General features: G+C 33.6%; 1 protein-coding gene across 4 annotated transcripts in view; it reads left to right on the top strand.

The window, feature by feature from the left end:
* Positions 1–13,519, top strand: part of grh (grainy head) — a 914,307-nt gene that overhangs the window by 804,347 nt on the left and 96,441 nt on the right. For all 4 annotated transcript variants that reach the window (XM_075359398.1, XM_075359402.1, XM_075359399.1 and 1 more), the window contains one exon: positions 3,408–3,519. In XM_075359398.1, the coding sequence (XP_075215513.1) occupies positions 3,408–3,519 (112 nt within the window). The remainder of the gene's footprint in view (positions 1–3,407; positions 3,520–13,519) is intronic.

Below are 13,519 nucleotides of genomic sequence, written 5' to 3'. Positions count from 1 at the left end.
GTGAGGTCGAATAAGGTGGATGAACATACGTAGCACGTGTCTGTACAATATACTTTTATGTTGTTGTACGATTAAACATACGGGTATATTGTTACTACAATAAATCGAAGACTAAAAGAAAAGATAGAATCTTATAGAGAAAAAAAGTATTATTTTTTTTTATTATTCATAATTTGTATTCTTATGCTTTTATTGTAAACGTGTGGGAACCCATTATTCGGAGATGCATTAAGATACATCCTATATGATCCGATGAAGTCAATAAAGGTGACTTGTGTCATGATGCGCTTTATCTCTTTCTCTCTCTCTACGTTTAATAGAATCGGGTGTGGCACTCGGGCGATTGTTATTATCTCTTCTCAGTTATCTTTTGCTCGCTATAATAAAAGTCCATTCGTCGTAATCCTATCTCGTATGCGTCCTTCCTTTTACGCACTTAACCGATAATCAAAGTAATATGGAATAGACGAAGACGATTTTATTTTTCAATTTGTTCCCTCAAGGGTTTTAAAACAATTCTACTTTTAATGGTTTACACATAAAAAAGATCAGGCGACGGCTTCTGTTTATATAATCCTGTTTATTTACCCGCAATTATTATAAGATTTAATAAATAACATAACTTTAAACAGGCATTACTTTCTAATTAAGAATGTTCTTACCGGCCAATTAAAAGTCTATTATGGAATTTTTTTATAAGCATTTAAATAATAAGGCCGTACGATGAGTATAAATCAACAACGGCGGTTAAGACATAAATAATGAAATATTAACCTTCTTAACAATGGAAATACTGTGCGCTTAATTAAATCCCAAAGAATATCTTGGTCGGACGTATATAGATTATGTTAGAAACACTATCTAAAGCGCTAACAAAACTTAAACTGAAAATTAATAAGGAGAAGATAAGATTATGATTGTGAGAAAAACAAAGGAAGGTACAAAGGTCGATACTAAATTACACGATACTGTTGTAGAGAGAGTTGACGGTTTTGTTATTTGGGAAGGACTGTCACTAGCGATAATAAATCTCCCACAGAAGTAAAAAGAAGAATAGCGCTGGCAAAACGAGCTTTCCAGGATAAAAATAATATACTGACTGATAATCATATAAATATGCAAATAAGGAAACGGTTTGCTAAAACTTAAGTCTGGAGTATTCTAACTTATTGGTGTGAAACATGGATGCTTGGGAAAGCAGAAACAAGAAGACTGGAAGCAACGGAAATGTAGATTTGGAAGAGAATAACAACAACAAGCTGGGCGGTTAGGAAAATAAATAATCAAGTGTTAGCAGAAGCGAGTGTGAGGAGGTCATTGCTTAATGTTATACGTCGAAGAAGAGCGAAATCAATAGGAAATGTAATACACGACCAGTTCATAATGAATATATTTGAGGGCTATATGAATATATATTTTGGGTAAAAAACCTAGAGGTGGACTGAGAGTGACCATCATCAATAATGTTAAAGAAGAGGTGGCGGGCCTTGGTTCATATAATGAGGAGAGAAGCGAAGATGAGAGTGACGTGGCTAAACCCACAAGGCGTAGCCTTTAGTGAGTGATGATGATTACGTATATAGATGATGCCAGAATTAATGATAGGTTATAGTTAAGGGAGGAGAAATAGAGAAAGGCCTAGAAGGAGGTGGCTATGATGCGTTGTAGTATTTCAAAATTTTATAACTCAAAAACTAGCGGAAGAAAAGCGAAGTTTTGTCGAGCAGGAAAATAGGGTAAGCTAACAGGTTAATCTGTGTATGTATTTTGTTTTTTGTGTAATACAATATAATACATTTATATTCACCTGCTTCGTAGAACCCCTATAGAAAAACTCAAAATCACTGGAATCGCTTGATTTTTAATTTGTTATTTTAAATGAAAGTTCGAATTTTCAACCCAAAAATTACAAGGTGTAATTAAATAATCGAACCTGGTAAAATAAGGATTATTTATGTAAATTTACGACAAATGTATTTCACAATTTTACCAAGAATTTTTTTTGTCTTAAAATAAAATTTACAATCGTTTTCAATGTAACAGAAACTACAAGTAAATATGATGATATAAAATCAGATGCAAAGAAACTTTCATCGAAACTCCTCGAAAATTACATACTAATATCCTATACAAAACATTAAAAGTGAGTACAAATATAAAGTCAGAAAACTGTACCGTCGGTAACTCAATACAAAACAAAACAATCAAAGGATTAATAAAAAAGAAAAACTATGGAACACTGAAAGAAAACAATTGAACGAAGTAAAATAATGAATTAACGGATAACACTCGCTTGATGCAGTTCCACCTCAAATCACATTAAGTTACCAAGATCCAATACGTGGAGTCTATTTAGCCTTCTAACGCATTCTCACTGTTGTCTAAAAGGTTTTTTTTTTGTTTCAACCTACGGGTCCACCTTTAGGCAATGCTTCAGAGGATGAGATGAATAGCGCGTGTGAAAATGCCATACCTGACCGGTATTCGAACCCGAGACCTCCGGATGAAAGGCCGACACGCTACTATTCGCGCCACGGAGGCCAGCTCCGTGTTTTCTACAAGGGTTTTTTTCCCTACACCCGGGCTGGATCCACAACAAAGCAAAGCACAGCCCAGGGGGTTGTCTACTCAAAAGGGCCTCCGCGTCCACCGGTCATAAGTTTAGTCCGACAGGTCAGCCCGCCGGTTAGATCTTTTCATTCCCAGCCTCTAACCCCTAGGGCGGGATATCCAAGCCCGACTATGTTGTTGCTGGAGCCCACTCCAGAAGCCGGGACTCGGTCTTGATGCCGATGCGTCTAGTGAAAGCACCCTGTGCAGGGCACTCAGACCGGGTCTCGGTCTTTTTCGCGAAGGGATGAAAGAGTCCCAGTTCCTCATCACTGCCACCATCCGTGCAAGCACAGACGAACGGCAGCTCCGCAGGGGGCTATCCCTCAACCCCTCGCAGCCCCATCGTCCCTGACTTTGTGCTGGAGTATCCTTGTCACAAAGTTAGTTACCGCACGAAACCTCTCTGCCCCTGATAACATACAGTCTATGATTGTGTAAGGGACCCAGTCACCAGCTCAGAGGTGCGACGTTTAGTTGTCTACAAGGTTAATAGCTAAATAATTCACGCGGTTGTTTACCCGCAGTTTGTAATTTGTACCGAATCCCTGTATTTCTTCTGGAAACGATAACCCTGATATCTGTGGATCTCATTTATGTAATTTATACATCGTGGATTTCATATTTTAGTGAAAGAAAAAATTATTTTTATATATATGTAAATTTTTTTAATACTTTTTATTATAAGTATTTTATATTTTAATAAAAAAATTATTATTATTTTATATAAGTTATGTAGTTTTGTTTTTTTAATAAATAATTTTATTTTCATTCTTTTCTTTTTTTATTTGTTACAGAGCGTAGTAATGTTAATGTTTCGAGAAGAAAAGAGTCCGGAAGATGAAATTAAAGCGTGGCAATTCTGGCACGGGAGACAACATAGCGTTAAGCAAAGGATACTCGACGCAGGTAAAGGTCGAGCATCAGTTTAATTTATACTATCAGCAAAATGCAACTAAACGCATGCACGTCTGATGGAATAAAATCGCTGCTGCTTTTACTATTTCTATACTAATTTATAATTATTTTATCGTTAATAATAAATAGGACTAATCTTTATATTTAGGTTATTTAAATATTTGTTCGTATTTTACATTTAGGGATTTAACGTTTAAGAAATTAAAGTTTAAAACGTCAGTCTTTTTTTTTTGTATCGGACGCGTGACAGAGACTAGAAGTTTCGAAGGTTTGCTACAAAAAAATTTGCGCGATAAAGTTTTATTTTTAAAGAAAAGTATTTAGTTTTATTTTAAATTTACTCGTGGAAAAATCTTTAAATTGTTTTTCGGAAACTTTATGAGGCACTATCTTGTACGCCGAAGTATATTGCGCCGATTCATACGAAATACGACGTGTAAATGATATACGATAATCTTGATTGTCCGTTTTTGTTTCTTGAAAATTCGTTCCGACTTATTGAGGTAGCCTCAAAAGACGATGTAGTATAGTCAAGTACATACGTAAGCCTAAAAAATATTTAATAATTTTGATTAACTTAGAGCGTTATAAAAAGATTGTACAGTTTTGTTTTATAAAACAAAACGGTGCAATTTTTTTTCTTTTATTGAAAAAGAAATCGATTTGATCATCCCAAAAAAATGTCTTATCTTATAAAACACAAGAGCTTTCTCGCTACACGGAATTCAAATACCATCGTTATCGTCGATAAGAGTTTTTATCTTTAATTCTACTTCTAGTAGAAGGAAGATTAAAGAAAAACAAACCAACATAATTAGCATTTGTAGATCTAGAAAAGGCATTCCATAACTTAGATTGGAATAAAACGTTCAGCATTTTAAAAAAAATTAGGGTTCAAATACAGAGATAGAAGAACAATTGCTAACATTTACAGGAACCAAACAGCAACAGTAATAATTGAAGAACATAAGAAATAAGCCGTAATAAGAAAGGGAGTCCGACAAGGATGTTCCCTATCCCCGTTACTTTTTAATCTTTACAGAGAACTAGCAGTTAATAATGCTAAAGAGCAATTTAGATCCGGAGGAACAGTACAAGGTGAAAAGATAAAGATGCTACGATTTTCAAATGATAAAGTAATCCTAGCTTAGAGTAAAAAGGATTTAGAAGGAACAATGAACGGCATGGATGAAGTCGTACGCAAGAAATACCGCGTGAAAATAAACAAAAACAAAACGAAAGTAATGAAATGTAGTAGAAATAACGAAGATGGACCGCTGAATGTGAAAATAGGAAGAGAAAAGATTATGGAGGTAAAAGAATTTTATTTGGGAAGTAGAGTTACTAAAGATGGACGAAGCAGGAGCGATATAAAATGCCGAATAGGACAGGCGAAACGAGCCTTCAGTAAGAAATATAATTTGTTTACATCAAAAATTAATTTAAACGTCAGGAAAAGATTTTTGAAAGTATATGTTTGGAGCGTAGCTTTAAATGGAAGTGTAACTTGGACGATCGGAGTATCTGAGAAGAAAAGATTAGAAGCTTTTGAAATCCATTATAGGAGAATGTTAAAAATCAGATGGGTGGATAAAGTGACAAATGAAGACGTGTTGCGGCAAATCGATGAAGAAAGAAGCGTTTGGAAAAATATAGTTAAAAGAAGAGACGCATATTAAGGCATCCTGGAATAGTAGCTTTAATACTGGATGGACAGGTAGAAGGAAAAAATTGTGCAGGCAGGCAACGTTTGGAGTATGTAAAACAAATTGTTAGGGATGTAGGATGTAGGGGGTATACCGAAATGAAACGACTAGCACTAGATAGGGAATCTTGGAGAGCTGCATCAAACCGGTCAAATGACTGAAAACAAAAAAAAATTCTACTTCAGAAGCACAACTGAATGTTTATTTGCCATACTGAAAGTTAAGTTTTTCAGCGTAGAATTTTGCAGTTCTTTAAATATATCATCTTGAGATAAATAGTAGTGTCATCTACAAACTTCATACTTCACAATTTTTATAATAAAAGCAAAGGACAAAATTCGCTTGCGGCACTCCATACTATATATCTCGATGTTCTTAAGTACATTTAGATTCTTAATGTGTATTGTAAAATTTCAACTACGGGTTTATGACACGCGTTAAAATATTACTTAAAACTGTTTTTTTTTTTAACAAAAATAATTTTTTTCTTTCTGTTACCGGACCGGTTTAAAATATTTATTTAAATATATATATATAAAAACAAAGGAATTTTTTAAAATGTTATTCAGTTACAAGTAAGTTACAACATTATAATAAAAAACATTGAAACGATTTATGTAAATCTAATATTAAATGTATAAAATTATTACAGTTTTTATAATTTATATAAAATAACTTGAAGAGCACGGAAATTGTAATAGCGATAGAAATAAAGTTTAAAAACACAACTCAAGATAAACTAAAGTTTATAAGGTACAAAAATTAACTTATTACGTTTCTTGGAAAATAAAATACTGTTAAACTGTGTTGTACGAGTACAAAATTATATTAGAATACAAAAAAATATCATTACACATCCGTGGGTTGCGTTTATTATAATACAAATAAAATGAAATCTAATATCGTATTCTTTTGTACGGACTTTCAGGTCTTTACGTATCAAACAACAACAGAAACAACTACGAACAACTTTTATCAATTATAAATTTCATACTTGACCTTAACGGCCCCGTAGAAACCGGATCTGAATTGTAAAATATTAAACATTATCGATTAATTTACAACATAATCGATAAAATTAACCGTTTAGATTTTACCCATCATGCATGAGCAATATTTGTACACATATATAGCCTATAGCTTATTATAAAACTACTGTTGGAGTATCGATTAAACTTTAACGATGAATTTAATAATTTAGTACGATATTATATTTATATTTTATAAATTTCAACGTAAAATAATCTCGCTATGAAAAACTACGTTATTAATGACAAAACAATGTTAACTTCTAAATAAAATTACTAATGCAATCTTAACTTAAGAATAACCTACGGAAACGATAAAATTATACAAAATTATTATTAAATTGTTTCGTTATTTTATTTACGTATAATATATTAAAATGTTTCTTTGATGAATTATCTAAGTGGTAATTAATTGTAAATAAAATACACAATTATAAAAATTAATTGCAAAATATATGCCGTATTATGAATTTAATTCGCTTGTAATAGATAATTAAAATAATAATCACTCTAATACCCCCGGTCGATTCAAAAAGAACTTCGCAACTTTAAAAGCAACTAAAAATTTATGTAGATAACTTACAGTTTCGGTTGAGGTCTAGTTTCACAGAAAAATAAAACAAGTTTTGACTCGCTACTTCAACAGTACCGAATTCGACTACCAGCGTTGTCACCAGAGACGTTAAAATCGGTTACATTTGCTCGTTCGGAACGTGTTCGCTGTGCGTTTTCAAACTGCAGTTCAACGTAATTTTCGTATAGAGTACGATAGAGAGCCTGCTACTAGGCCTACAATTTACTCTTGGCACCGAACTTTCGTCGGGACCAGTTGTTCTGTTAAACGTACAAAATCACCAGGGCGCCCACGCATCCCTGTAGCTGCTGTAGAAAAAGCCAAAGAAAGCTTTGCACGTAGTCTGAAAAAATCGACTAGACGTGCGTCACGCGAGACTAGGGTTCCACAAACGACTGTTTGGAGCGTATTACGTAAACGATTGCACTCCAAGCCGTACAAACTAACCGCTGTTCAAAGCATTATAGGTGACAAGAAAGTCGCCCGGCTGCAGTTTTGTGTAGAAATGATGGACAGAATCGCAGGCGACGATACAATTTTACACGATGTAATTTTTAGTGATGACTCGGCGTTTCACATCAGCGGTGAGGCGAACACCCATAACTACCGTATACGGGGTGGCGAAAATACTCGTGATGACCCTAAGGGCAATGTTTTTTGTCCCCTATGCGAACAAAAACTGTAAGGCCCGTTTTTTTTACCAGGAGACAGAGCAGGAGACGTGGCAGCCCCGCTTCCCGGATTTGACCTCGCTAGAGTTTTTCTTGCTGGTACCGTTGCAAACCGATTCGTTCTGATGTGAGCAATCCAATACGAAAATCGGAACGTTCTTCAAGAATTCAGAGAAACTATACACCGGCTGTGCGCGTCTCATGCCGTTATATGATTTCTGGAAGTTTTTAAACCACCTTTACCACCTTGCTGCCGTCGCCTCTAAACTCATCCTCCAAATAATAATCCGAATTAAGATTAAGAACATTTAGATTCTTCAGATTGCAGCGATCGAACTTGGCCGTATCTTTAGTGGCATCATTTCTTCTAGTCGTATGGAACGTCAATATCACCCAACGCGGCTTCTTCTCTTGCGATGTTGTTTGTACGGTCCATCTATTATTATCAGTCTGCGTCAACCGATTACAAAAACCCTTGGGCATTTTCTTATTGGAATTAATTACATTGTTTAATTCCACCGCTTCTCTAAGCGCCGACATAAGTACGGTACGCTCCAAGAGATCTTCGTTTTCTTCAATTTTGACCCGCGGTTGGCTTTTGTGGCCACTGTTGCGTTATCACTACTCGCTCTTATCAATATCAGTTCTTGTTTCACCCGTCCAATAACCCTCTTCAAACCTCAACAACATCCCCAATGCGTGGGGTCAGTTAAAAATAACTGACTTTACTAGGACAAACGCTGGAATCTCGACTTCCAAACAGCTGATTTGGAAACGCGTTCACCACTAGACCAACCCGGCGGGTTATTAACGTTACTCCTACCCTTTAAAAATATAACGGTAACCGTACGCCCGCCGTAAACCGCCCCGTTCCGCTCGCTCCGGCATTTCTCCACTAGTTTACCACCTACCATCGAGCGGTAGTTTTTATGTTTCCTTCGGGCTACGATATGGTCATAGGTAGAATTTATCATATACTACTCACAATCTATCAGCTACCGTACACGCAACTGTTTCGTTCTTTCGTTTCGGTTACGGTGTGGCTACACCTCGCTCCATTTTCAGCTACTTTCGCTTTTTTACGATTTTTCATTGTAATACCTTCGTTACCGTCCACCACAAAACACGGCATCTTGATTCTTTCCCAAGCCGTCACACCTGACATCGGTACCGGCACTGACACCCACTACAGAGAGCCCCTTCTCGCAAAGCTACATCTAGAGCAGCCCATTTGACTCGCACCGGCACTCACTTTGGCACGGGACCACTAAAACACCTATACTGAAAAGTTTGAAAAAAGGAAAAATACTTTTATTTTAACATTATCTGTTTTATTATTATTTACTAATAAGCGAAATGACTTTTTCGTTGTAAAATTTACTTTTTCTAAATCGAATTCATAATAAATTTTGTTTTAACGCGATTCGAAATAAGAAAATTCATTTTATTTTGGTTTTTTAATAGATTCAAATTTTTTTCATTTTTCAGAGTGAAATAAGTATCTATTTAAAAACTGTAGAATCATTAATTAAACTTTTTTTTAAAACAATTAAAATTTAATAAATAATTAAAAAGAATTAAAAAAAAAATATTTTTCGTGGTTTCAAAACGCGTTTGTTATAATTTCAGGAATTAAAATCTTAAGAAAAAAGATTACATATATTATGTATTCCATCGACTGAAATATTATCGTAGAAACCATTTCTTCTATTTTAAAATAATAAAATATTACTTTATTTCTTATTTCAGTTCGTACACTAGTTATTACGTTTATAAAACTTCATGCATCCGTTATTAAAACTTATTATTATATATATGTAGATCAATAACGTTCAACATATTATATTAATAATAATAATAATAAAGAAGAAGATGTATGGGAAGAAGGAGAATAAGAAAAGAAAGGACATTAAAAAAAATATATAATAATAATAAACAGGCGGGTGAGGAGGTGGTGGCTGAAGTGATATCCAGTGAAGTGTACATAGTCGTGAGGTCCCAGGGGACTCGAGTAACAAGATCCGGCAAGATGGCCGCGTCGTATATTGTTTCTTAGTTCCCACAGGTTAATCTGAGAATTTTGAAAACCGAAACTGACCCCATAAGTAACGTTAGAATTGCTCCTATATTACTAATATTACTGTTCCTTCATTTCAAAAAGATTTTATATCCTTTTTGTTATTTACTATAACTTTTTTCTTCGTGGATTATATTTACGTGTTTAATAAGAAAATCATTATCGATATCGTTCTTATGATGTAAGAAAAATTAATAATATTCTATCGTGGACCCTCGTTCGAAATATTAGATATTTTTGTTGAGAAAATATCATACCGATCATTACCGATTGAGGAATTCCTTTTCCTGAAAATGCGTATAAATATGGAATTTACGATATTAAATAATACAGTGTACAAAAAAGAATTTCGGGGGTTTAAAGCTATTTAATATTTCTTAACTTTAATCTGTAGATTTCAATCTCAGATAAAATGAATACAGTTTTTTCCTATAAGTTTTCAATGTGAGCCGGTTTCGTCAAGCGGAAAGATAAAGAATCAATTTACGGTCATTCGCCTAACTGTAACTCTTATTTTCTAATCCTATTTCCTGTTTGATTTTAGTTCGAACTGTGTACTTCATCCGAGTGATAATTTTTTTTTTTTTTGTCTTCAGTCATTTGACCGGTTTGATGCAGCTCTCCAAGATTCCCTATCTAGTGCTGGTCGTTTCATTTCAGTATACCCTCTACATCATACATCCCTAACAATTTGTTTTACGTATTCCAAACGTGGCCTGCCTACACAATTTTTTCCTTCTACCTGTCCTCCCAATATTAAAGCGACTATTCCAGGATGCCTTAGTATGTGGCCTATAAGTCTGTCTCTTCTTTTAACTATATTTTTTCCAAATGCTTCTTTCTTCATCTATTTGCCGCAATACCTCTTCATTTGTCACCTTATCCACCAATGTGATTTTTAACATTCTCCTATAGCACCGCATTTCAAAAGCTTCTAATCTTTTCTTCTCGGATACTCCGATCGTCCAAGTTCCACTTCCATACAAAGCGACACTCCAAACATACACTTTCAAAAATCTTTTCCTGACATTTAAATTAATTTTTGATGTAAACAAATTATATTTCTTACTGAAGGCTCGTTTAGCTTGTGCTATTCGGCATTTTATATCGCTCCTGCTTCGTCCATCTTTAGTAATTCTACTTTCCAAATAACAAAATTCTTCTACCTCCATAATCTTTTCTCCTCCTATTTTCACATTCAGCGGTCCATCTTTGTTATTTCTACTACATTTCATTACTTTTGTTTTCTTCTTATTTATTTTCATGCGATAGTTCTTGCGTAGGACTTCATCTATGCCGTTCATTGTTTCTTCTAAATCCTTTTTATTCTCGGGTAGAATTACTATATCATCAGCAAATCGTAGCATCTTTATCTTTTCACCTTGTACTGTTACTCCGAATCTAAATTGTTCTTTAACATCATTAACTGCTAGTGATAATATAAAAAATTAAAACCCCGATGTTCTTTTTTTTGTACACAAAATATTTTTAAGGAATTTAATTTTTATTTATTATCGCTTTTAAACCGTTCTCGAAAAAATCTGAGTATTCAATCTAAATGCATTTTCAATTAGTTTTTATTGTTATTTTCAAATTTATTTTTTTATTAGGTTAAAATGTTATTTTACAACTGCATAATCGTGAGATTTGCTTTTCGATTATTATTTAATACACTTTTTCAGGAATTTCAAAAAGTTTAACGATTGTAAAAAATCGCTTTTTGTAATCAAATATTTTGAGGATTAATGAAATTTTAACAACCACGAAATAAAATCGAAGACAAAAACATATTAATCATCTTAATTTCAAAATTTCATAAAAATCAAAATGCACAGTTTTTCACTTCTTCGCGGTATCTTAAAAAATCTTTCGTGTACCTATTTTTTACTGATCGTCATGATAATAATGAAGACATGAAAGTTACAAATTTTCAAAATTTAAAAAATTACAAAAAATTTTAACAATAAACTAAAAAATTGTTACGTTTCGTGAAAAACATATTACAGGATATGTTAGTTACGATATCGCAAAGTTCGATTCGTTTTTATTAAAAAAAACATATCGAAGTCGATTCGTAGGACCGTGATATTAAACGAAATCGCAGTCGGATATATGTAGCGCGAAATACTATTAACACAGAAGAATAAAAACCAAAAGGTTGTAATTTTGTCACGTTTTTATTTTCACCACAATTTTCTGAGTCGAATTATCCGCAGCAGTCGGTGATCAGGAGTCGTTTCGCGAGATCTAACTATCGAAACGTGACGGTATAATTTAGATATCATCTCTATCTACACACCTGCATCCGTATCTCGACACCGAACAGAATACTGGGAACGGGGAGGTAGAGCGACGGATATGATAAATCCCAGAGATCGAGAACTACTTGTAATATACACGGTAACTTTCTCCGCATCCGCGTACTCTATAATGAACGCATAACACACAATAATCCTCAACGTATATTTACCGTTTGTAACTACTAACATGTAGGCAAATTTGTATAGATGGTAACCGTTTCTTTGTCTTTCGGGCAATAAATAACGAATCGAAGCGTGAACTTCGTGAGGCAGTAACTCCGTTCGGACGTACGTGATTTATTCGACGGCAAGGGTCGCTCTAAATAACAAAGTTAACAGCTATTTATCAATATCAATTTCTGTACGCGTCGAATACCCGAGCTCCGGTCTGACCCAGTAAACAACTGAGAGTACAGGTTACACTCCCCGCAACAAATCATAGTAACCTACGACGTGTAATTCTTATTATTTTTTTTAAAACGCTCTTTACGTACGTATATCCTTTTTATTCTTCTACCGGACTCGACTCTAGTCGTATCAAAGCTCACTCGACCTATAATAAACAAAATATACATTGTAAACAATGAGCTCTCCTCATAAATAATCGGAGAATCATATCAGGGATTTCAACAGCTATCTGTAACTTATACTTAGCAAGTTTTTTTCTTTGTATAGAAGTAATATAATACTTATTCGCGTACAAACGCCTGTAGCGATATTTTTTTTTTAATTTTTCAATACCGGTACGTACAATAGATTTTTTTTTAATCAAATAACGTACACTATTATTTCAGTTAAAATCTTTTGATAAATAATGGATGTTTTTGAAAAGTAAAATTGTAATAAAAAAAATATATATATATATATATCTACTGTAAATAATACAAAGAACAAAAGAATATAGTATTACAAAAGATATAAAATTTGTAATAATATTTAAAATTAGTTAAGTATATAACACTAAAATTTAACTTTGCATACTTTTTTTTTCAAATGTTAACTAATAAAAGAACTATCTATTAGAAATCGGCGTCTGTTCTTACGCTTTCCGTTTAGGATAGCATTACTGAAAAAATTCAAACGATTTCTTTTTATCAAACGAAAAACGAACTTTTAAAATTTGTCTAACAATAAATAACTATTATTTAGTCAATCTCGTAAAGCCGAAAGTTTGTTGGTCTGTCTGCCTGTCTGTTCTTACATCACGAGAGAACTGACCGACCGATTGCTTTCAAATATGCAAGATACATTTGTCGTTATCCTAAGGAAGGAAATAGATCGTTATAAGATATCTGAGCATTATTTAACAGATACTATAATCCGCTTTTTGCGGTTAAATAACGAATGAATTTTTTGGTTAGGATAGTCGTAGCTTGAACGTTTCAGCGTCAAATACTTTTTTCAAAACATTTCAAAATTACTCATAACCGTCCTTCCCCAACATAACTACATAATCTCATAACGAAAGATAGATAGTTTTGAGTTTTTTGAATTAATTTTCGAAAACTTATTAATCGCTTCAAAAATGTTAATCCTAGTTTAAATAAAACGTTAACTCGTATTTTAAAGATTTTTTTTTAATGTGTGTGTGTGTGTGTGTGTGTGTGTGTGTGTGTGTGTGTGTTTATCAATAGT

This window comes from Lycorma delicatula, chromosome 3 (assembly GCF_047948215.1).
Source record: "Lycorma delicatula isolate Av1 chromosome 3, ASM4794821v1, whole genome shotgun sequence".
NCBI lineage: Eukaryota > Metazoa > Arthropoda > Insecta > Hemiptera > Fulgoridae > Lycorma > Lycorma delicatula.
Note: the sequence above shows the minus strand (reverse complement) of the source record. Positions and strands in the feature narration are given on the sequence as shown.